Source organism: Laetiporus sulphureus, assembly GCF_001632365.1.
Source record: "Laetiporus sulphureus 93-53 unplaced genomic scaffold LAESUscaffold_6, whole genome shotgun sequence".
NCBI classification, from domain to species: domain Eukaryota; kingdom Fungi; phylum Basidiomycota; class Agaricomycetes; order Polyporales; family Laetiporaceae; genus Laetiporus; species Laetiporus sulphureus.
In genome coordinates, this window is record NW_024468515.1 from 130273 (window position 1) to 154581 (window position 24309).

Genomic DNA, 24309 nt, shown 5'->3' on the forward strand with positions numbered 1-24309 from the left:
TGGCACTGTGCTACTGTGAGACCTCAGATACCTACATGTGAACATATTGCCAGAACCGGTAATGGTTCTAGACTTCATCATAGCAACTATCCACAATGACCGTGGATACGCTGAGGTAATCCTATCTAATCCAATGAGATAAATGCCTGTAAGTGGGCCCACTATTGAGGGGCCAATGGGTGATGGCCAACAGAGCACATCACAACAGTTGCAACATCAGATGAGAGGATCTGTCCAAACTCAGAACAATGAGTATGACGATCAGTCTTCATCTGGATAGGGTTTGTGAGAAGATCTAGCCTATCCTGTGTCTGGCTATACTGTATGCCGGTTGGTAGGGGGATCCTCTGTTGTGGTATCTGCCTATTGGTTTAGGCAGCAAAGTGGTGCCACTATCTTGAGTGGCGAATTGGGTGCTTGCTAGCTTGATGGTCCAATGGGCTCCTTTCTGGGCAAGTGGCCTGGTGTCACATGACCAACACCTGACAACTTCTGAATAGGGCAAGTGGCCAGTGTCACGTGACTGGGTGGCTGAATCATGGGCCTTGATGGTCATGTGGTAGACACAGTCATGTCCGTGATGTATGTGGTGGCACTATGCTGTTTGTCCAAGTATCCACGTTGCGAGACCAATATGAAGGTTGGCGTCCGAATAACCACTCAAATGAGGACTTTAATGGTGCAAAAAGAAAGGTGCCACTTAATACTGTGACACTTCTGCACTAATGTAGTCCATACTTCATGAGCTGTTTTTCCCTCATCCTCCATGCCAGTGCGGATGAAGTCGATGATGTTCAAAGTGATAATAGCCTTTGCAAACTCATCGTGCTTGTCCTATAACTGTTTCTCTGCCCTAGCAAGTGCGACGTGGCCTGGGTCTGCACCTGGTGGAGCCAGAGGTGATTGTGTAAGTGTTCCAATAAGGTGCACATATAGGCTACGAATATGAGTGATGGTGATAATCTTTCCCTTTCAGTTGAACCAATTGGCTTTGCCAAGCTGTTGGCTTTCTGGAAGGATGAGCATTTTCATGTCGGTTGTGGCCGCCATGATGGAATGCTAATACGATGAATATTGATGCGAATACTTCAAATATTGATAATTGGTCTCGAATATTGAGGAGTTGATATCAATATGATGTCTTGTACAGCTATATGCACCTTCTGGGGCTCATAACCTGTTATGAATACAAGGCTAATCTCAGCCACGCTGTACACTGACATACTCAACTGTATTGCTGGACTGTACCTGTTACGAATACAAGGCTAATCTACTCGATACAGTCAGCCCAACATCCAATCAATGAATGCAGTCATGTCCAATACTCATCTCAGCCATGCCATACACTGACATACTCGACTGAGGTGTTTATGACGAGGAACGTGTCATTATGTAGGTGTGTGACAATCACGTAACTGCACTGTCAAACCTGTCAGCCCATTTCCTCCCCATTCTCCCTATAGCTCTGAAGCAGTCTCCTTCTAACAAATACCATCATTGAGATCAGAGGCCAAGTGGTCTGTTACCACGTGAGGCTTATCATCACACCATACAACAAACATGGGGGAGATCTTCATGCCAGGCAATAGCTCAGAGAGCTCTGATGACCATCGCCCAGCTGATGATTCCTTATCACAAAATGCTCAGGTAGCATTGATATTGGGAGAATCAGCAGAATAATTCTCAACTAGTTCTTCCTGCTCAATCTTCCATTTGCCATCGTCAGGTGGCCAGAACCCATGATGAAGACCACGCAAGACAGATTGTACAAAAAGTGGATTGTAATGATCAGAAAGTATACATTCAAGCTTATCGACATTGAAGGGGATGTCCACTCGAATGTGATGCTTGCAGGCCTCAAGAGCTATCTGAATGGTGGGATCAGCGAGAAGGTGAGCCGGCGGATCAGGAAGTGGTGAATCCACTTCAGTGAATTGAGCAGCAGGTGACATGTGGGCATGCTCGACATCTGCCCAACTGAACCCTCGTCAAAATCGAGGGAGCTCATTGGTAGACTCAGCTTTCTGCTTTCCCAAGGCAGAAGCTGCCTTGACAAGTGACCTAGGCCCTTGTGCTGCTACCTGAGCTGCCGTGGCTGCTTCCAGGGCCTCCTTGTCTTTTGTGAGCCTTGAATGCATTATGGCAGGTTGCATCATCTTTGACACGATGTGGTCCTCTGCACTCCCAGCAGTCACCATGCCTTCACCGGTTAGGGCAAGGGTCATCGTCACAATGCCCCAGATTCTAATTAAGACACGGCATAGTCACCCGCTTCAAAGGTGGGGATGACTGCCCCAGATGTGATCTTTTCCCAAGAGTGGTTCTGGAAGATGACTGCATGATCTCAGCAAAGATATGAACTTGAAGGCATAAACGATCATTGAGATGATAGGGTGACTTATGATATGCATCACACGCTGCTCAGTCCACTCTAATCATGATAGACAGATCGAGACCCATGGCATGGAACAGTTCCAGGATGATGATACAATATTTGTCCAATTCTGAGGAGCAGTGAGGATAGAGATGCAGAACAGCTTCAACCCAAGCACCAAAGACACGGATCCAATCTGACTCTGAGTGGATGGATTGCTGAGATGATGAGTGGTCTTTCTTGATAATTGCGAAATCTGCAGCGAGGTCTTTGGGCTCGTCATCGTGATCGTACCCAGCTTCCATGGATGCAAAGAGTTTCTCGAAGTTAACATATCGATCCATGAGTACATCCTTCCAGATTGAATGAGGCACTGGGACCTGCATGGTTGCTGCTGCATGAGATCCAGAATGGGGTCACTCACCCATTCTGAGACATACAACTGGCGAAGATGGAAGGTCTCAGCCAAGTGAGAATCCTGCGAGGCTGGTGAGGCAGTGGCGAGATGCAGCACAGCAGTGAGAACGGACTATGAGATACCAAACGAGCCCGAGGATAGTCTCAGTGCTTTGAAAAGCTCATTGAAGGAGAAGTCAGCACTCTCACAGCTCCTATCTGCTTGCTGAAGTGAGATGAGTTTCTGCTTAATGATCACCCAGGCAAGTGCATTGACTGAATTCTCCGCTAGTTGAGGACCATTCTTGTTGTGCTCTTTTCCTCCCTCGTTTGACAAGTCAGGGCTAGGATTGCGATCGTGCTCCCACTCAGCTTGTTCAACAAGCTGCTCGACATAGTCATGGACCTTCTGTTCATTTGCTCTGATCTCCTTGAGGCACTGAATGGCTTGATCATTGGTAATGCACGATGCTGCTGCATCTGAGATGATAGCTTGCATCTTCTCAGCTTGGGCTTGGATGGTCTCAGGAGAGTCCGGAGTATTTCTGGACTTCTGTGTGAAAGAAGATCCATCGCTACTGACCATTGATGATTCGACAGATGAGTGGCATAGTGTCGTAGGTGCAAGCTACCAGAAATGAGAGATAAAGTATCAGGCTCTGCGACAGGAATGTTGGCAGAGCTGAGCTTACTTTGTTGCTGGAGACCCTAGTGACAGCGGAGCCGATATGTCCCTATGCAAACAAAGTGTCTGGATATCGTGTGTCAGAGCGAGGCTCTCCAATGACGGGAACAATAGCAAGCACTTACCTGACGAGGAGGAAGAGCGAGGCTCTGTCCCATCCTCTCTTTGACAGGGCTTATAAGTGCTTGCCCCTGGTGTGTGCTGGAGCCCCTGTACAGTGGCAAGCCCAGGCCTGGCATGAATCACGTGTTGCCACCTGAGCCATCCCTTCTAGGACTTCTGCTGTCATACGTCAGCATCCTTGAACGGATGACCGCTTCACGTGATCCAGCAATGAGCGTGGCGGCAGTGCTGCCTTATCGTATGCTGAGCAACCTCCTCGGACTGGGAGATATAATGGTAATTTATATAATGATGTTAAAAAATAGTTTAAAACATGCAAAAAAATGTACAAAACTGTCGTCTATGCAGCACCTACAGTTTAAAATATATACAAAACCTCCAGGGTAGTTTTTTGCAGAATGCTACTGCAATCACGGTTGCATTCCTTTAAAAATCTCCTCATGGGAGGAAGAAGCTTCTGCTGCCAAAAAATGACTGTCATATACAGTATAATGCTGCTCCAGCAGAACGAACTTCTTTCTCTGAAAAAAAAGAGACTGCGACACAGAAAATTCCACCATGGCGTGATTTGAAAGACTTACCTCTCATTATCTGTGAAGATCTCAGCAGAGGGTTCAAAGTACCGCTGGCAGTGCTACGTTAAACTTATGCACGATATCTTGCCCCCCTGAGCCATGGCGTCTAAGAATAAAAGGAGAATTATGATAATATCAGCTAACATTTATGGCATCAGCGTTGTGAGGTGCCGTGGGCCAATGCACAAGCACAGGTTGTTATACGGGAGGGAGGTCTGTACAGTCATTGACTGGTCAATGAGACACCCCCCAGTCAATGAGACAAAGTTGACTAGCTCCCCCAAATCATCTCCACCTGCCCTCTGCTTTGGCATTAATGTTGATATGCCATCCATGCTACTCTACACCAAAAATTAGGGGAATGTGCTGAGTGGTGGGTTCACCAACTTTCAATCTCATTGAATTTTACATGGGTGTGAAACTGAAACCCCACAATCTATGATTTTTCATGCATCTGCATCTGCATTACACTACCAATTATGAGTCTCATATTAAAGCTTGTCTTATTGGCTACATGTTCCTCCAGTTTTGAATATACAGTATACCTGCTCATAATGCATTCCCTCATGGTGCATAACACCTCATAATGCATAGCTCCATGTGGGTATGGAGTTGGTGTCCGCCAAATTATGCATGAGATCTCATATCACATAATGCATACCTAAAACGCGGCATTATACATTATAATATCGTGAGAATAATGCCTAACTAGGAAATTTCATGTGCATTGAAGGTTATACAGGACACATAACACCATTTTTGTCCTGTAATTATGTTTATAAATTATGTTTATGTCCAAATTTGGGGGTACTAAAGCAGGTTTGTCACAAAAAAGTAATAATAATCTGGTGAAATGTAAGGCCTATTTTGTGTGTGTGACAGCCCTACCTTGAAAAGTCACGCATAGTCACTCAACGTCACACTATGTGACAGCCTGGTAATGCATACTACCTCATAATGCATAGCCAAACCTGGGCACCGACGTTATGCGTTATGAGCAGGTGTACTGTAGTACAAAAGAAAATAAGTGATAGACAGACAGAATGAGCATGACACTGCATATGGTTGGAAACGCCACTTCATGACAAGTCACATTTCTACTCCTAGTGCCTTGAGATTGAAAATCTATATACAAAGTACCCATAGATACATCCAAATCTGAAAGTACGAGTTTTTCTATGAAACTAACCCTAACCCTAATAAAATGGCCAAATTGCCCCAAGGTCAATGGTTGTCAAGAGTATGGTGCTAGTGAAAATGCTTACCTTTCAAGCCATGGTAAGCCCTATCGTTGCCTTACATTATAATTTTGCAACTCCGGGTCCTTCAACTGCAATGCATGGTGAGATTTATACCTGCAAACACTTTTGTCACCGCCTCTTGCCGGCGCTTACCATGACTATATTTGGTAACACCAGTGCTTATAGTAGTGGTATATCCATATATGGTAATGCATTAGTAAGCAAAATGGCCAAATTGAGGCCTGAAAACTCAAAGTTCAAATTTTGCAAAATCTGTTCCAGCCATGTTGTAAAGCATCTCTTTAGATATGATTCTCTATATGTTTCATGAATTTTAATGCAGACTCTGAAAAGCCTTAGCAAATCCGCGAGATGGTTCAAACACTTACCATGAAGTGGTGTCCCCAACCATATGAGAGCCTTGATCATGAGATGCAGTGACCCTCTGTTATGTCACACTATTTCCATATTTGGTAGAGGGCCGAGTTTGACTTGACAGTCAAGAAGTCCGAATTGGGAGGCAAAACTCAATGAAGCTAAGTAGGAGCATCAGAGGCCAGCATGTAGAAAGCCAGGTTTCGAAGGCCTTGGCTCATAGAAAGTGATACAGAGGATGATTGCAATAAAATGGGCAGAAGATCGTGGTGAATGCGAGTGAGATGCATCGGATTACTTGTTTCCAAATATGGTAGGAGAAAGCGTGATGTGACCACGTCTCAAGGAGTGAATTTAGATTGATAAGGACTGCGACACTGATCTGCTCCCCATGCCCTCTGTTCACACTCGATAAGAGTTAAAACTACATAAGCATAATGTTTCTGTACTGTGTGAACTATGAGTAAGGTCTGATCTCATTCTTATGTGGAAATTCTCCTGCTAGAGCCTTAAAACAATTTGAGTGTCTCATTGACCAGTTGATGACTGTACCAGAAATTTTGCTGCCCGGAACCGTCTGACTTGTCAGCATCGTCTAGGCCTCTTGTGCATGCACCATTCCTCGATGGAACAACTCATGGTAGTATCTTGGAGCGTCAACTCCTCACTATACGATAGCAATGATCTACTATGCAAATACGTGAAGCCCCAACACAATATCTAGAAAGTAATCTAGCTCTATCGAAATCATCTACCAACTTCCAGGCGTTGCAAGCAGGCAAGGACATATCTAAAGTCCAGAAACCATTCAATCGTCCCTTATATCACATATGGATCCTTGCCATGATGAGGAAAGCTCGGCTCAGCAAGCCGGTACAGTCAGGGGTATCTTGACCGTTGTCTGTGGAAAAAACCATGTTTGGCATCCGGTCGCCTATGCTCGTGAAAACTTACCGCAAGACCCTTGGGACAAGCAGTACAGTATCAGGGGACCAAACAAATGCGATCAATTGGATGATACTCACCGAAAGACTCGTCTCTTTGTATTTCACACTCATGTCAGCGGCAGTCAGGCGCATTGCCTCAATCGCCTCGTCAAGCGTGACACTGTAAACGTTCTGGCTAGCCATCGAAAGTTGTGCAGCGGTCACCGCTTTTACAGCTGCAGGTCAAATCCACATATCAGCTAAGAAAGCAGGTATCCAACAAGGTGCGCGCTTGCCTCCCAAGCTATTACGCTCCTGTGGACAACGAGAACATCGTCAGCGACACGCAGAGACCTCGTGAAGAGGAAGACCTACGATGCAGGGAACTTGCACAAGACCATCGATGGGGTCACACGTCAACCCCAAGTTGTGCTCTGAGCGCGTCATCAGCTAATTAGCGGAAGACACTTATTACAAAACTTACCTATACCAATCTCAGCAGCCTAACACGATCAATTCTTCTCGGTGGTTCTTTATGAGTACTTAGCAAAAAAAAACTGACCTGAAGCACAGTCTCTGGAGAAGCTGTAGATACAACGAGACGCATGAGTAACACGCAAATAGCCTTGAATCGATATGCTTACCTCCCATGCAGGCAGCGAAGCCGGCACTAGCCATCGAACATGCAACTAGACCATTCCTTTCGTTAGTATACCCGTGATAATCGACCCGATAGATGCTGTTCACCTCCCACCTCAGCCTGGCATCCTCCTTCTGCGGCCGATATTGTGCTTCCTCGTTTGAAGAGCATACCGACCGCCTGAAAGACAGCAAGGGTTAAATGAGAGATGAAGAGAGTGATCAAGGGGCGATATAGACGTACGGCGGCAGTCAATAAGAACGTCACAATCGACTTCTCTGGATCGTCGCTGACGAACTATGCACAATCATACGTGAAATGCCAAACGAGCATGGATGAATTTGACATACTTCCACGATATACTTCAACACCGCCGGGATGACACCCGCTGCGCCGTTTGTAGGCGACGTCACAATCCGGCCTCCGCTCGCATTCACCTCATTCACCGCTATCGCATAACAGGATAGGAAGTCCACCGCAGGGATCGTCGTCTTGTGCTATATCCACACATCAAGCAACCTAACTATCAAGATGAACCCAACCTAGCACTCACCGGAGGCATAGGCAACACTGCATGGTTGAGCGAGCCCACGACCCGTGCCGCGCGCGAATGCGCGAGCCCCTCTCCATTTTTACTCGCAGAGCCCGTATCGGACTTCTTCGACCCGCCCTCGCTATCTGCTACATTTCCTTGATGTGTTTCGCCCTCTATTGTACCGATTCGCCCCGAGACGCCTGAGAAGCCCGTTCCGATGGCTGGGAGCTGTTGTTTCGGGAAAGCTAATGTTGGATAAAACCTGTCAAGTATTAGCACTAAATTGATCGTGGCTCTTTGATGTGCAGAGGAAATAGTGGTACCCTCTCATGAGTCTTCGGTAGAGAATGGGCGCACGCCGACGCAGCTGAAGCCGCCCTGGGAGTTTCGTCTCGGAGGATGAGACACCCATGCGTATGCAGTCGTCCATGACGCTCCATATGCGCGTCAGCTACATCACATTTACGAGACCCGTCAAGATATCGTAAAGGTGGGTCAACGCCGGAAAAGCAACAACAGACCTTTTCGTGGATCTCATGATGGGTGTAACCGAAGTGAAGCTCGTTGTCGTACACGATCTGTGCTATCGTCATCTACGGGGGCTGTTCAGCTCACCCACATCGCCACAACTGGCGGGGTGCACGCACGTTGTGCTTGTGTGTGAGAGCTAGCAGACTCTCTCCAGACTACACAATCTGATGCGTCAGTCTGCAAATAAAGCAAATCGAATGCGCACAACGTACGGTGAAAGGGTATGGTGGTTGGCACGGATCCTGTTCTCGAGAGGACTCGCCTAGATTCGGTTCGGACAAACTATGCGTGAGGTGCAGACGCGCGCCATGTACCGCACTCTTGTTCACGCCCTTGTAGAACAGGTTCTCGTCCACTGCGAACATCGTCAACCAGAACACGCCCTCCATAGCCTCTTGATCCTTGTTCCCTACTCACCCTTCGTCTTGTCATTCACCACGAATCCTCCCCCGACACTACCAAATTTCAACTTTCGTCTTTACCAACCGTCCTTTCCTTTCAAACAGACACGCACCTAAAGTACTCATTCGTCGCGAGCAAGTTCCCCTCCTCGTCAAACACCGAGAAGCGCATCCCGTTCGGGTGTGTTTTGAGTACGTGGTCCCAGCGCCAGATCATATCCTTGTCCATGTCGTAGTGCACGTGGTGTCTCCCGAGCAGCGTGAGGCTCTTGGTCTCGAGAATGGCTGCATACCGCGAGGGGATGGTACCCGTGTCAATGGTCTCAGGATCCGAACCTGAGATGAGAAGTGAGATCAGCTGGTTGTGGACGAGAAGGTGATCGAGGTAGTGCGGACTGACCTTCGAGGCCAAGGAGGATGGCTTGGGGAGTTTGATGGCTGCAAGGAGGACGTGATTGTCGGAAAACGAGAGGGCACCGTAGGAAGGGGCGTACGCACCCTTTGCCTGTGGCGCGAGCGATGCGTCAAGGACATAACAAAAATACAACACACTTCGTTCCACACCTGTAGCAGCCAGCGAGCCATACCTGGCGTCCGTGGAGAGTTCAGTATTATATGTTCAGCAACAAACCATAGTGATCGGGCTCACAAAGTAATCTTGACCGTCTTGACCTACATCGCCACCAACGTTCCATTTAACCCCATCTAGAAATGACTGCACCAAGGCTCACCTTTTCCAGCAATCCCAAGTCAACCAAGTCGTTGACGAAGATATTGCCTGCACGCATGGGCCCCACGGTATGCGACGAGCTCGGCCCAACTGCGTACACACATCATGTGTTCGGGTCAGTGCGCCGCCCTCTTTCGCCTCCTTCGCCTCGTGATACCACATAATACATGATTTCACACACCTCCTATGCTGAACAGGTCAAACGCAGAGATGACCGCATGCTCTGTCTGCGCATGCTGGCCAATGGAGTTCGACTCTTCAGCAGGCAGCACCTCCGAGTTGCTCTCTTTCGCTACATCTTCCTCTAGCTTGCGCGCCGCCGTGTTCGTTGCGTATCTCCGTGTCTGTGTAACTGAGGGCGCGATTACGTGTGCACTTGACCTTGCCCTCGCCTTCCCAGCAGCTCTCCTCGTCCAGAGCGTGGCGGATAGCGATGCCACCGAAACGACTGCAGGTCTTAAGTTTCCTGCAAGCATCTCTCACCAGCCTTCTTGCGCCTCGTCTGAGTCTTCGGCACCAGCTAGGAGAACACGGAAGGTGACAGTCGACGCAAAGTGGCCGCCGACACGTCTTTAAATAATTTTCGCTTCGCGGGAGTCGGCTAGTGGCGGTAAAGCAGCCACCTCCGCGCGGTGTAAAGCGGCCATTGTCAAATCACCAGCCCTTCCGCCCAAGACCCTAACCACATCATCAGTCCCGGCCCCATTTTCCATTAAATGCCATGTGCGCCTGCCTGTGGCTAGCGTTTCAACTCGCTGCTTCCAGCTAACCGGGTTCTGCTCGGTCCATTCATCCTTGTGTCCGCCGTCTACCGTCCGCTCCTTTCACCTCGTCTGACGGCGCAATTGTATATTGCACCCTTTTCCGACTCAACATTGTCTCAGACACTGCCGCCGAAGTTGCTGCGGCCGGTACAGGAGACGTCCAAGATATATATAGACTGAAGCTTGCGCTGCAATCACAATCGTCCTACACTAGATTCATAGGATTATTGGGATGTCATCCTCGAGCAGGCCGCCGAGCGTGAAGGATGAAGAGGAGGACGTGGTGGAGATCAAGAAAGCGATGGCGACGGGAAGCAATGGTAATTCGAGTACGGTGGCTTCGGGTGAGTGGTAGTATCTTCACCCTTGCACGACAAGCCTTCCTTCGCATACATGGAACGAGCTGACATGCTGGAATGCTATTCATTGCTACATATCGATGTGGGCAGTCCCGCCCATCGTCTGCTACTGCGTCGCCTCCATCCTCATGACGGTCGTCAACAAGGTGCGTCCGCTCCCTACTTTCTCCCTTTCTTGTCGTCTTCAAATGGCCACCTCGTTTTTGCAGTTCGTCGTCTCCGGTCGGCAGTTCAACATGAACTTCCTCCTTCTGTGCATCCAATCCTCTGTCTCCGTGCTCTGCGTCTTCTCTGTGAAACGCCTCGGGTTGATCTCCTTCCGTGACTTTGACGCGCGTGATGCGAAGATGTGGTTTCCGATCAGCTTTATGCTCGTTACGGTGATCTACACCGGGTCGAAGAGTCTGGTGAGTGTACATTGATCGTGTTATACCGGCATCGTTTTTGAGCAGGTGCAGCAATACCTCAGTATTCCCGTATATACCATATTCAAAAACCTAACAATTATCCTTATTGTACGTCGTCTCTTTCCTTGTACCAGGCCCACAGTCGATAACCCAATTCACAGGCCTATGGCGAAGTCATTTGGTTTGGTGGGCGCGTCACCGGACTCACATTAATTTCTTTCTTCTTCATGGTACGTTTGCTCACTCGTCTTGATGACCTTTCTTTAGCTTCGTGATGTCACTCACACGCTGTCGCAGGTGCTTTCATCTGTTATCGCCGCATGGGCGGACATCAGCGAAGCGCTGACTGCAGGCGACCCTGCTGTTGTGGAGGGCCTGGGGATGCTCGGCACGATGAAGGGCGTCGTGACGAGCCTGAACGTGGGCTACTTCTGGATGTTCGTGAACTGCGTGACGAGCGCGACGTATGTGCGTGTTTTATCGACTCATTCATCGGCGTGGCAGGATGTGCGATGCTCAGCAATGATCTACGCCAGGTGCTGTCGATGCGCAAGCGCATTAAGTCGACGGGATTCTCGGACTGGGATACTATGTTCTACAATAACCTTCTCTCCATCCCTGTGCTCGCCGTGTTCTCCATCGTTGTAGAAGACTGGGGTACGGAGAACCTTACGCGTAACTTGTGGGTTTAAAACCGGCCTGTGTAACATGCAATTAGTCTAATGGTAACGCTCAACAGCCCGCCAGAGACACGGAACTTTTTGTTATTCGCCATCGCGTTCTCCGGAGCTGCAGCTGTGGGTATCTCGTACACCACTGCATGGTGCATCCGCGCGACGAGCAGCACGACATATAGGTGAGAGCCCACCTATCTCGGCGCGTCCAGCACGCTCGATCGCGTGCTGATTCCATTTTGCCCGCTGTATAGCATGGTTGGTGCGCTGAATAAGCTGCCGGTGGCCGCATCAGGAATGATTTTCTTCGGTGACGCGGTGACGTTTGGGTCAGTGTCCGCGGTGGGGGTGGGGTTCTTCGCGGGGTTGGTATACGCGGTGGCGAAGAACAATCAGAAGAAGGCGGAGATGACAGCCCAGCAAGGTGTAATTCCCATGGCGAGGAAGACGTGAGTAATGTGTCTGACGTCTGTGACGTATGGCGCGAAGCGTCTGCCCTGGGATGGGCCGTCTTGCCCGGGACCGGGGGGGGGAATGCGCATCGTTGGGTTGCGCCGCATTGGGAGGATGTTCAGGGGGGTCGTTCTCTGCGACATTCGCGGCAGACGATGGACCGCCGATGTACGATTGTGATAGGAGATATCGATGCGGTAGAGTACGTTGATATATCATATATGTGTTCCGCCGGCCCGGTGCGAGGCAGGCCTTCTACGCCTCCAAGGCAATAGACGATCTCTTGCAGGACTTTGTACAGCGATTGGCAGACGGATGGACAGAAAATGAATGCTTTCGTCCGCGAGCATCGCAGCGGACATGGAGCGGTAAGCCGCTGTAACTCCGAGCACGAGATACATAAAACGCGAACGCGGGGTAGTCGATCAAGAGACACGCCCCGCGTTCATCTCTCCAGACGCGTCGACGCTGCCAAGGCCTACCCCGCAGTGCCCTCCCAAACTTGATAGCGCTCGGCCGAATTCCCCCGGCAATATCCAGCAAGTCATATCCATCGCTTTTCTTCTCCATATCCATATCTGCTCTGCCTGCTTCCTCTCCCTCTGAGCTTCGTGCACATCGTTCAACATGGCGTCCGACACCCTCCATCCACCGCGCCTCGCACCCATCTTCGCGGGCTCCCCCAGTGCCCCCGGCACCCCGGTGCATTCCATCCAAACCATGCGCCGCAAGGCTGCAGGCCACTCGGGCCCTCTCACGAAGATCCTCGTCGCGAACCGTGGTGTGAGTGTCAGAAAGCCTGCGACATTGAACTAGATACTGAAGGGAGATCATTCTAGGAAATCGCTATCCGTGTCTTCCGTACCGCACACGAGCTCGCGATGCACACCGTCGCGATCTACTCCTTCGAGGACCGTCTCTCCGCCCACCGTCAAAAGGCAAGTCTCCCCCCTTTCCCTCCCTTTCATCGCCCGCTGATCTCCACCCCAGGCCGATGAGGCATATCAAGTCGGCAAGGGTCTCACGCCCGTTGGTGCTTATCTCGCGCAGGATGACATTATCCGCATCGCGCTCGAGCACGGCGTCGACATGATCCACCCAGGGTGAGATGCCTCTCATCCGCACCGCTGCTGCTGATGTCGAGCGCGCCCGCATTCGGCCGCCAGGTATGGCTTCCTCTCCGAGAATGCAGAATTCGCGCGCAAGGTCGAGCAGGCCGGCCTCGCGTTCGTCGGCCCGTCTCCCGAGGTCATTGACTCGCTAGGCGACAAGACCAAGGCGCGTACGATCGGTGCGTAGTGCGATCATAGTGCAGCCTCAGATCATGCGTGATAACGTACGTGCGTTCTCACAGCTATGGAAATCGGTGTCCCAGTCGTCCCTGGGACGCCCGGTCCCGTCGGGTCCTATCAAGAGGCGGATGCCTTCATCAAGGAGCATGGTTTCCCCGGTGAGTCGCCGAGATGCCTCTGCTCTTACCACCGTCCCTTATGCGCCCCAAGTCATCATCAAGGCCGCCATGGGCGGCGGAGGCCGTGGAATGCGAGTTGTCCGCGAGCAATCCGACTTCGAGACCTCGTTCGAACGCGCCGTGAGTGAGGCGAAGTCGGCGTTCGGCGATGGCACGGTCTTCATCGAGCGTTTCCTCGAGCGTCCACGCCACATCGAGGTACAACTTCTCGCGGATGCGCAGGGCAACACGATCCACTTGTACGAGCGCGACTGCTCCGTGCAGCGTCGTCACCAGAAGGTTGTTGAAGTCGCGCCCGCTCTGCACCTTCCCGAGGAGGTCCGCCAGGCGATCCTCGAGGACGCGATCAAGCTGGCGAAGAGTGTCGGGTACAGGAATGCGGGTACTGCGGAGTTTTTGATCGACCAGATGGGCAGGCATTACTTCATTGAGATCAACCCTCGTATTCAGGTCGAGCACACGATCACTGGTGAGCCTGAAACCTGCATATATGCACTCGTGCGATGCTGAAAAGCATTGCAGAGGAGATCACTGGCCTCGATATCGTCGCGGCTCAGATCCAGATTGCGGCGGGCGCGACGCTTCCCCAGCTCGGGCTCACGCAGGACGCAGTCACGAAACGCGGATTCGCTATCCAGTGTCGTGTCACCACCGAGGACGCGTCGCAGAACTTCCAGCCTGATACGGGTAAGATCGAGGTGTATCGCAGTGCTGGTGGTAATGGTGTCCGCCTTGACGCCAGTTCTGGCTTTGCGGGTGCGCAGATTACAGTAAGATTTTCTGTTAGTTAAACATATTTGAATGAGATGCTAACATTTATGTTTAGCCTCACTATGACAGTTTACTCGTGAAAGTAACTGTGAGGGGGACGACGTATGAGGTTGCGCGTAGGAAGATGCTTCGGGCTCTCGTGGAGTTCCGTATTCGTGGCGTTAAAGTAGGTGTCCGGTGCAATCCCGGGTTCACACAACGTGCTAACTACTCGCATCGATCAGACCAACATCCCCTTCCTCTTCCGTTTGCTCACACACGACGTCTTCATCTCCGGCAAGACCTGGACAACTGTACGTCGTTCCCCTAAGCCCATTATGTGTTCTCACAAGCTGACTTGGGATAATCCGTCAGTTCATCGACGACACGCCTGAGTTGTTCAAGCTCGTCCAGAGCCAGAATCGTGCGCAGAAGCTGCTCGCCTATCTCGGCGACCTAGCCGTCAACGGTAGCTCCATCAAGGGCCAACAGGGCGAGCCTGGGTTGAAGGACGATATTGTCGTGCCCGCCTTCCAAACCCGCGAGGACCCGAATGGGGCGCCACTCGACGCGTCGTTACCGTGCGAACAGGGCTGGCGCAACATCATCGTCGAGAAGGGCCCCGAGGCATTCGCCAAGGCCGTGCGCGAGTACCCTGGCGTGCTCATCATGGACACGACTTGGCGCGATGCGCATCAGAGTTTGTTGGCGACGAGACTGCGGACGATCGATATGGTGAACATTGCGAAGGAGACGAGTTATGCGCTCGCGAATGCGTTCTCGCTCGAGTGCTGGGGTGGTGCGACGTTCGATGTCGCTATGCGGTTCTTGTATGAGGACCCTTGGGAGCGTCTGGTGAGTACCTTTGATGCGATGGCCTAGCATAATTATTAGGATTGACCCGCAGATTCCTTTAGCGCACACTGCGTAAGCTTGTCCCGAACATCCCTCTACAGGCTCTTGTCCGTGGTGCGAACGGTGTCGGCTACACGAGCTACCCGTGCGTATGGGCACTCCTCGGCTATCACAATATCTGATATCCGTTATGCAGTGACAACGCCATCTACGACTTCTCCAAGAAAGCCGTCGAGAACGGTCTTGATATTTTCCGTGTGTTCGACTCATTGAACTACATTGGTGAGTACATACCATGTCAATTGTATGCGCACTGCTCACATCATCATTATAACAGAAAATGTCCGTGTATCTGTTCCTGAGTATATGCAGAATACTGACCTCCTTACAGTTGAAGCTCGGGATTGATGCCGCGAAGAAGGCCGGTGGTGTCGTTGAGGCCGCCGTCTGCTACAGCGGTGATGTCGCAAACCCGAAGCTTACGAAGTACACGCTCCAGTACTACCTCGACTTCGTCGACCAGCTAGTTGCGGAGGGCATCCACATCCTCAGTATCAAAGACATGGCTGGTCTACTGAAGCCCGAGGCGGCGAGGATGTACGCATGTCGCTCATTTCTCTTAGCATGGTCGATGCTTATGCACTTTCTTGCAGCCTCATTGGCGCTATTAGAAAAAAGTATCCCGATCTCCCCATCCACGTCCACTCGCACGACACAGCTGGTATCTCCACCGCGAGCATGCTCGCCGCCGCCGAAGCTGGCGCTGACGTTGTTGATGTTGCCATCGACAGTACGCACACCATCACAGATGATGTCTGGACTTGATGGCTGACCAACCCTACAGGCATGTCCGGCCTCACGTCGCAGCCGCCGATGGGAGCCATCTGCGCTGCACTTGAGCAGACTGGCATGGGCACGGGTATCCGCTATGCCGACATTCAGTCGCTCAATCTCTACTGGAGTCAAGTCCGCATGCTCTACAGCTGCTTCGAAGCCAATGTGCGTGCGTCGGACTCGAGTGTGTTCGACCATGAGATGCCGGGAGGTCAATATACCAACCTTATGGTATGTCATAACCTACTTCGGCTCATTCGGTCTTTGCATTGACGCATCATCATCAGTTCCAAGCTGCCCAGCTGGGTCTCGGCACACAGTGGACAGGTGAGTTTCGGCCGCCGGTTCTCATCGCTCCGAAGATGTACTGAGAAGTTCCTCGCAGAGGTAAAGAAGAAGTACATCGAAGCCAATGAGCTTGTAAGCACGCTGTCCTGTTGGAAATTGATATGGATTATCTGACAACCGTCATGTAGTGTGGCAACGTCATCAAAGTCAGTATCAGCCATCAGAAGTATCGAAAAATGTGATTCTCACAGTAGAGCAGGTCACACCAACGTCAAAGGTTGTCGGCGATTTCGCGCAGTGGATGGTGTCGAACAGCTTCTCGAAGAAGGATGTGCTTGAGCGCGCCGACCACCTTGACTTCCCATCATCGGTCGTGGAGTTCTTCCAGGGATTCCTTGGTCAGCCGGTCGGCGGATTCCCTGAGCCCCTACGCACAAAGATTATCAGGGACAAGCCAAGGATCAATGGCAGGCCCGGTGCCAGCCTCCCGCCCGTCGACTTCAGGAAGACAAAGGCGGAGCTGCGTGCGAAGTATGGCAAGCACATCACGGACGCCGATGTTACGTCGTATATCATGTACCCCAAGGTAGGCATCATGACCGACAAGCTTGTAACATCTTGGTCCTTAAGGCTGCTGGTAGGTCTTCGAGGAGTACCAGGCGTTCGTTGAGAAGTACGGTGATCTGAGGTAGGCGACTGATTTGCACAATCACCGCCGGTACTGAGCCAATTCCCTGGACAGTGTGATTCCAACCCGCTATTTCCTCGGCCGTCCGGACATTGGCGAGGAGATGCACGTCTCCATCGAGAAGGGCAAGACGCTCATCATTCGTCTGATGGCTGTTGGCCCTGTCGTTGAGGGCCGTGCCCAGCGTGATGTCTGGTTCGAGGTGAACGGCGAGGCACGTATCCATCATCACATTGTACCCGTTCATCCTTTCATTTCTGATTCCATGGCCATATCCATCAGGTCCGTGCCGTGTCGATCGAGGACAAGAACTCCGCGGTGGAGACCGTGTCTCGCGAGAAGGCGACGACCGCTCCTGGATCGGTCGGCGCGCCGATGTCTGGCGTCGTAGTTGAGGTGCGTGTGAAGGAGGGTGCAGAGATCAAGAAGGGTGATCCCGTCTGTGGTACGTGAGGGTGCTTGAAAATTGTGAAGAGTTCTGCTGACACAGGTGACATGGCTGCAGTATTGAGCGCGATGAAGGTACGTAACGCGCTTTGCGGCTGATCCCACAGTTCATTTACGGTCGTCTTGCAGATGGAATCTCCCGTCTCGGCGCCTGTGTCTGGCCATGTCAAGCGCGTGGTCGTTCACGAGGGTACGTCCTTACAGCATATAATGAAATTGGTAACGAGCGAAACTCATGTCTTTTAAGGCGACTCCATCAACCAGGGCGACCTCATCGTGGAGATCACGCAATGATCCTGCTGAATATCACTACGCATCGTGTCTCATCACAGTTCATGTAGTGTACGAATAGAACCAGAAGTACGATTCACTGTTGTCACGAATATATCCCATCAACCTGCCTACGCGTTACATTGTGCCCGAACGCGTCATAAGTCCACCTGCTGTACCATTCTATGACCGTAGAGCGTGAGCAGCGTTTTTGGACCAATTGCCAGGATTGCATTGTGAATGATCACCGGCGTCCCGCCCACCTGCGGTCAGAAGACATACTCAAAAGTATAAACGTCTACTATAATTGCCGTCATAGGGACCACGTTGACCTCATGCCTTGTCCGGATCTACTGCTTGAAACCTCACGGAACGACATACGTAATGGACTCAATTGTGGAGGAGCATCCACATTAGCCTCCTTCTACCAGTCGATCAGAACGCACATGCTGATCTTGTCGGAGCTTGCGTCGTCGATGACACTCTCGTTCAAGGACGTAAGACCTCGTTTGTATGGGAGGGCAGACGAATATGGAATGTGGAGAATTTTATGTGTACCTTTTAGAACCCCATCGAGGCCGTCGACGGCGTTTGGAGGTGGCAATCGGTGAGGAGAGGAAACTTCCTTGTACGCTTGGTCTTCTGCGAACGAAAGGAGAAAACACGATCGCTACGTCAGAGGTCATTAAGCTCGCCAATTGAATACACAGTCCTGTGACGGTAGTCCTTTATACTTGACTTGGATGATCAGCGCACTCCGTTGCCCTGCACGATGTTCTTGAGGTCAGAACAACGCACGCGATATGGCAAAGTCAATTAATTTCACCGACCGGCGCTGCTGCAGATCCTCATCCATGTTGCTCTCGATGCGTTGCGCTTTGCCTTGGTGCGCATCGGTGGCGTTCATGTTCCGCGGCATTGTCCGCTCGCTCGACAAATTCCTTGCAAACGGCGATGGGGACGGTGGACCCTTGACCTTCCAGCACGCGTCTTCCTGCACGTTTGCGTGCTTCTAGGTGCAACGCGTTCAAATTGCGTATGCCAGGATCTTGGGGATCTCGCTGCGCGCAGACTGCGCGGTAGCGTCTTCACGTCGCCGTCCGAAGCTTTGTCAAGGCCTCGGTCAGCAGGCTCAGCGTTAGCGAAAGGACCCGAGCTTCGTCAGGTTTGGGTGATGATGTTGCTGGCTGGGCCGATTAGATAGCAGTGCCCTCGCGGCATGAGCATGGCACAATAAGCCTTGGGAATTGCGAGTAAGGTAACTCGTATTGTCTACGGGCTTGGAAGTAAGTACCTTGTCTCGGAAGAGCTGTTGAAGCAGCCCAACACTGACGTGAAAGGCTCCTTCACTCATTCGCGTCAATTCGGGATCTCAGCATGCATGATGAATATGGTAAGGAGCCTGCAGCTGTGGATCAATGCACGGCCTCCGTCTCGACGATGAGGGTCATGATCACATAGTTCAGAAAAGCAAATTGTCAAGGGTTTCTGGTGTCAGGGCCCGTGTGCAACGACGACCAGTTCTGCGGTGGCATGCGTCTTCAAGACAACCAGAAGATCTATCCGGAGCAATTGTATTGAGGACGTGATCGATCAAGTTGTCCCCAAAGTAAGAAGTATGATTGCAAACTACATCGTACTTCCACCGTGGCCGCTCGCCCAGACAGCTATGTAGCTTCCTGCAGCAGAGATGAGACTACCAGCACCGACTAGCTGCCGCTAACGAGGGGGCTGTCTCCCAGGCTGTCACGTCAGTGTCAACGCGAAATTAGTGTCGTCGGGAGATCAGCGTCTAGTAGACTGCTGTCAACATCATTCATGAATTCAATAGGGACCGTTATCAGAAGGTCGAACCGCAGATGTCACCCGTGGCCAATTCAGTTGGACAGCACAATTGCTGCGGTCCCCGTGCTAAATCTGAAAGGGTGGCGCCGACAGCGCGCCGGATGGAGATACTTGGCGAAGAGTAGTCTGCCCACCTTCGCTAGCAGAAATAGGCCGCCTGAGGAAAAGGAAGACCACAGTACCGTCATCGCCTAATCAAGCTCAACTTCTGGCAACGCCAGGACGCAATGGGGTGAATGATATAGGCTGAATTCAACGGCGACAGGGCGGGTTGCGTAAGGCCAACGGATAGACGACTGAACCCGCCCAGGGCAATGAAAGACGCGCTCACCTTAGATTGTCCGACGGAGGCTTCGACGTACAGCTTGAGTAAGCAAGTACTAAGCTCTCCGCGCGACCTGCAATCAGCCGTTGCAAAGGGAAATTGAAACGACCGTTTCACTCGTTCTATTCTTGTAGAGCAGGAGGCTAACAGATAGCGATCTCCGCGAGTTGCTGGGCGACGCGGCGGGCCGTCCCACTGCAGCCGGCTCCCGCGTCCATAGACGTCTCCCCCTTTTCCCCTTCAGATAGCGGCCTGTGTCGCGTAATTATTACGAGCAGTCGAGAGCATGAGACAACAGCAGAAGTGGTAAACTCTTGAAATAATCCTGGCCGATGGACACCCTCAGCGCTTAGGTGCAAGCGCCACTGGAATGTTTGGCGGTGTTTGCTCGGTATCTCTTCCTGGCACCACGTCGTCCTCATTGTTCGTAACAGCCTCCAAAAAACACAGTCGCCCACCATGGTGAGCTCGTTGCACGCATAATCCACACTAACGCTAACTATATGACGTTCTCAGCCTCCTCCAAAATCCAAAGGCGGGAAGATGCTTTCCCTGATCAACTGGCGAATGAAGGTCACGATCAACGACGGCCGCGCGTTCGTCGGGCAGATGCTCGCGTTTGACCGCCACATGAACCTCGTCCTGGCCGAGTGCGAGGAGTTTAGGCGGATACGACCGAAGAAAAAGCAGGGAGAGACGGAGGCGGGGCCCGTGCAGGAGATGAAAAGGACACTCGGGCTCGTCATCTTGCGCGGCGAGACGGTCGTCAGTCTCTCGGTGGAGGGTCCGCCGCCGGTGGTGGATGAGGACAAGAAGAACGCTGTGCGTCGTGTCTTCCTCCTCAGACGAGTTGCGAATGTTGATGTTTGTGGCACTTGTAGCTCCCGATTGGTCCTGGGAGAGGTATGCCGGCCGGTCGTGGTATGGGTATGATGCCGCCAAGTACGTTGTCTGTCGTGGTCGTGTGGACGCTTCGTGTCTGACTATTTCCGCAGTGGGGGCACCGGCGTTGCAACGCCCGCCCATGCCGTTTGCTCCAGGTATGCCTCCTGCAGGATTCCCTCCTGGCTTCCCTGGCGGTCCTCCTGGTATGCCGCCCTTCGCGCCGCCTCCAGGGTACGGTGGCCCGCCTCCTGGGTGAGTTGAGATGGACAAAGGGTTGAAAGACCTGATAACTGACAAGTTCAAACAGCTTCCGACCGCCACCCCAGTGATCGATCGCCCTTCAATCTTCTGCGAAGGCCTTGTATTCTATTTGTTCCTCTCCATTTCTCTCCTCACTGACATGCGAGCAAGAAGCTCTAAGAAGGCTTGTCGGAGGCCAGCCTTGGCTGTGACCTGTACTGTCTCCTGCGCGGTGATACTGGGATCCGAAAATGCCCTTTGAAATTGTTCTTGCGTGTGCGTCTGGAGAAAGGTTTGTATGGGTAAAATTTTTCAGTAACGTGTGCGGACCTAGCGTGCTGTCCTGTTCTCGAAGTCGTGTTCTCTTGATATTGAATCTGCTTCCTGCTATCTGCTATCTGCTATTTAGACGTGGCACTTGCCTTTGCACGCAAAGAACTCGGCAACATGCATTGTCTCGCTGCCGGTTAGAAGCATAGACGGTCGTGTGAGTGGTGATTCCGTCCGCAAATTGGTATAGAGCCCCTCGATGGCGCAATCATCATGAGAAACACAGAAGAAGATGGGATTGATACGCTTGCTTGCGGCATTGACGTTACGCTGTGGGATCGTGCGCCTCCCGGCCAACTCAAACGTCTCAGAGGATGTTCCTCCCGAGGATATTGATGTCAGCTGCCCCTCCTGCGCGTGCAGGTGACCTCGCCTCGTGCAGAGCCGGTGCGGTCTCTTGTACGCATGCGGTAACTTTTTAGAGTTGACAGGTTCTCCCTTCTGCGTGCGCGTGCCGAGCCAGAAACTGAATTGCAGGGCATACAGGGACGCAGGCATGATGCAGAATGACCTCAGGCCTCGAATACTCTCATTACATTACGGATATCAGATCGCAGCGCGCGCGTACCACTGTCCGTGCGTGTATTTCGAGATCCGTGAGCGTGCGCACACGACGGCTGGGTGCGTACACGTACGAGGTGCGAGCTGAGTAATCGATGCAGGAGAAGAGGTCAGCTGCGTTGTCGTGGTGCGGATTTAGAGTGAGATTTGGGGATTTCGGGGACGCGGAGGCCTGGAGGATGGGTGAAACGCATAACACGTCGTGCCTACTAGGAGACGGCGAACTCGTCGGCGTCTGCGTGGATATTCCGCGAGTCGGAGGGCTCAATTGATTGTTGCAACGACGCATCGCGTGCCGTATTTGGGTACATTTCGACACCAGCTGATGTCTTTGCGCAGTTTGCGTTACGATACCAGTACGCAACACAGTACGTCGCCATACTCAATCCCCTCAGGACCATCGCCCCGTGAGCGTCCTCCCAGCTCAACCCAGTGCTTGGCCTGCGAACCGGTGCGACATCAAGCATCCCCGACGGCGGGACCACCATCAGCTAAATCTCGATAACGCATGCACCAGCCCTCCTGGGCAATCATTACACGATCATTGGCATCAACGACGTCGGCGCCACCGAGCTAATCTTAGTGCGTCCTAGCTCCTGTCGCGACGCGTCGCGACGTTTTTGATGGGGCGGTGCTTCCCCGCGGGAGGGGGTTGGCGATCCGTTCATGTTAAGTTGCGATTTATGAATTGTGAATTGTGGATTTGCGAATATGATGTGTGGCGCTGAGGGTGTGACATGGTGATGGTGTCCTTGACGTCTGCCGTCGGGGAAGGTGGCGAATATGGCGCCATAGTTGGGCGCTGATGTGCATCCGATGTAAGTTGGTGCACGGGCGCGCTCGGTCCATGCGCGGATCCGAATCTGGCGATATAACGCGCTTGCGCTGCACGTCCGATGTGGCCAGAGTCAGGATCAGGATCAGGCGCGCGGTAGTGGTGGTTGCTTATTCCATGCCATGCGCGCATTGCATGGCATATGTGGCAGTGGATGTGGATGACGCACCGGTCCCACCACGTTGCAGCACTACTAGCCGGTCAGACACAGTCGTCTGCTGGAGCATCAGTTCGCACACAATATGCATCATAGGGAAGACGGAAGACACAGATACATACATGTTACGTGTCGCGTCATCTTCACGGTCCTGGGGGACGGGTAGGGTGGCGTCACCGAGGGCACCGCAGTGCAGCAGCATGAGGCAACAGCGACTCCGCGAAGGCTACAGCTGGAATGGACGTAGCGATTACTGTACCCTGAAATGCGTCCACCCGATGGAACGTTTGCGGCAAATCACAATATGCATATATTTAGCGGACAGTCATGCGCCGCATACGCCGCGTACGAGACGCACAATCCACGCACATATCAACGAAAAATAACGCATCATCGCACGATGCGCCCCGAGCAGCGACGGCGGCCGCCGCACCCGCACACGCGCATGGAGTGGAAGTCACATGAGTCACACCTTCCCACGGAATCCCCGACTCTCCTTTCCGAGCGATCAGCTGCCGCCGCCATGTCCAACCCAAACCCATGATCGCTCCGACCGACTAGACCCAAAAGGGCTAGTGAGCAAGAACCTGACCACATGGCTTGCAAGCCTCCTCTCCCCGCCCCGCCCCGCCCCGACCTACGCATCCTCTTCCTCTGCACCCCTTTCGCTGAGTGGAGCGCCCCCCAAGCTAGGGACGTGTATGTACCGTTGGCGAGCGAAACCAGGTCGTCTCGACTTTTTTTCCTTCAGCGCTTGCGCATGACGGGGTCCCTCTGCTCATTTGATATGTGACTTCGTGATTATGTCCATTTGTCAGTTTTCTTTTATTATGTAATATTTTGATGGCTGGTGGCTGTGCCATTCCTTTTGTACTTTTATTTAAGTGAATGGGTATGAAAATTAAGAGTGCGGTAAGACATTGAAATAAATGTACAAAACGAATGGCATATGTACTATGTAGCCACCTACTGGCAACACTCACAAAGCATTGCATCCTTAGTGTCCTCATTCTATATCACCTCAGACAGAGACCCATTTCCATTTGCGACAGCGCTTTTTCGAGGTAAATTCAGTTTGATATTGTGAATTCATTGCCATAAAAGGGAATTTGTAACATACTAAATCGGATTTTGACGGCATATTACAGGGTCAAAAACATCTTGGGGGGTGCATGCCGCAGTACTGCACAATGGCCATAGATCTGTCTCTCCAATTCTCTGTACTGTGATTTTTCATGCATCTTCATCATCTGCCTTGCTTGTGCTGCTGCCCTTTGTCTCATGTGTGACAGTGCATTATAATGCACCACATCCATTGGTTCATTTAGCTAGCCATCAA

At 51.8% G+C, this 24309-nt stretch overlaps 7 protein-coding genes across 7 annotated transcripts; 4 read left to right on the forward strand and 3 right to left on the reverse strand.

The window, feature by feature from the left end:
- Positions 1-2421: 2421 nt before the first annotated feature.
- Positions 2422-3694, reverse strand: LAESUDRAFT_756094 (uncharacterized protein; the record flags this gene model as incomplete). The annotated part of the gene is made up of 5 exons (XM_040912121.1): positions 2422-2754; positions 2799-2860; positions 2915-3398; positions 3463-3504; positions 3581-3694. 5 exons carry the CDS (start codon positions 3692-3694, stop codon positions 2422-2424), a joined length of 1035 nt encoding a protein of 344 aa, XP_040767609.1.
- A 2696-nt stretch (positions 3695-6390) lies between these two features.
- LAESUDRAFT_694351 (L-serine ammonia-lyase) lies at positions 6391-10134 on the reverse strand. Its single transcript, XM_040906195.1, has 24 exons — positions 9714-10134; positions 9534-9622; positions 9452-9474; positions 9367-9389; positions 9301-9307; positions 9203-9240; positions 8916-9138; positions 8819-8856; positions 8614-8756; positions 8518-8556; positions 8392-8463; positions 8194-8321; positions 7889-8132; positions 7686-7832; positions 7579-7632; positions 7443-7515; positions 7340-7384; positions 7258-7280; positions 7180-7198; positions 7071-7129; positions 6992-7010; positions 6795-6931; positions 6724-6732; positions 6391-6670 (listed from the first exon to the last, which is right to left on the reverse strand). The coding sequence occupies exons 1-24, from the start codon at positions 10006-10008 to the stop codon at positions 6632-6634; spliced, it is 1986 nt and encodes a 661-aa protein (XP_040767610.1). The 5' UTR covers positions 10009-10134; the 3' UTR covers positions 6391-6631.
- A 149-nt stretch (positions 10135-10283) lies between these two features.
- LAESUDRAFT_722018 (UDP-galactose transporter) lies at positions 10284-12341 on the forward strand. The gene is made up of 9 exons (XM_040908118.1): positions 10284-10640; positions 10746-10801; positions 10865-11062; positions 11114-11170; positions 11224-11292; positions 11360-11530; positions 11599-11744; positions 11802-11918; positions 11991-12341. The coding sequence occupies exons 1-9, from the start codon at positions 10529-10531 to the stop codon at positions 12187-12189; spliced, it is 1125 nt and encodes a 374-aa protein (XP_040767611.1). The 5' UTR covers positions 10284-10528; the 3' UTR covers positions 12190-12341.
- A 281-nt stretch (positions 12342-12622) lies between these two features.
- On the forward strand, positions 12623-17992 carry LAESUDRAFT_722019 (pyruvate carboxylase). Its single transcript, XM_040908119.1, has 26 exons — positions 12623-12972; positions 13029-13127; positions 13180-13292; positions 13356-13480; positions 13544-13639; positions 13692-14129; positions 14183-14430; positions 14487-14597; positions 14656-14724; positions 14786-15265; positions 15328-15410; positions 15462-15547; positions 15603-15607; positions 15657-15862; positions 15919-16055; positions 16110-16330; positions 16387-16426; positions 16485-16519; positions 16576-16593; positions 16647-16973; positions 17029-17075; positions 17130-17289; positions 17358-17520; positions 17581-17597; positions 17652-17712; positions 17770-17992. Exons 1-26 carry the CDS (start codon positions 12817-12819, stop codon positions 17814-17816), a joined length of 3588 nt encoding a protein of 1195 aa, XP_040767612.1. The 5' UTR covers positions 12623-12816; the 3' UTR covers positions 17817-17992.
- Positions 17993-20375: 2383 nt separating this feature from the next.
- LAESUDRAFT_810213 (Sm-like ribonucleoprotein) lies at positions 20376-21621 on the forward strand. Its single transcript, XM_040914197.1, has 5 exons — positions 20376-20424; positions 20479-20784; positions 20844-20904; positions 20958-21099; positions 21155-21621. The coding sequence occupies exons 1-5, from the start codon at positions 20422-20424 to the stop codon at positions 21174-21176; spliced, it is 534 nt and encodes a 177-aa protein (XP_040767613.1). The 5' UTR covers positions 20376-20421; the 3' UTR covers positions 21177-21621.
- LAESUDRAFT_756099 (uncharacterized protein) lies at positions 21493-22267 on the reverse strand (the record flags this gene model as incomplete). Its single annotated transcript, XM_040912122.1, has 2 exons — positions 21493-21945; positions 21986-22267. The coding sequence occupies 2 exons, from the start codon at positions 22265-22267 to the stop codon at positions 21493-21495; spliced, it is 735 nt and encodes a 244-aa protein (XP_040767614.1).
- Positions 22268-22525: 258 nt separating this feature from the next.
- LAESUDRAFT_463447 (uncharacterized protein) lies at positions 22526-23638 on the forward strand. Its single transcript, XM_040902572.1, has one exon. The coding sequence runs from the start codon at positions 22784-22786 to the stop codon at positions 23354-23356; it is 573 nt and encodes a 190-aa protein (XP_040767615.1). The 5' UTR covers positions 22526-22783; the 3' UTR covers positions 23357-23638.
- The last annotated feature ends 671 nt before the right edge of the window (positions 23639-24309 follow it).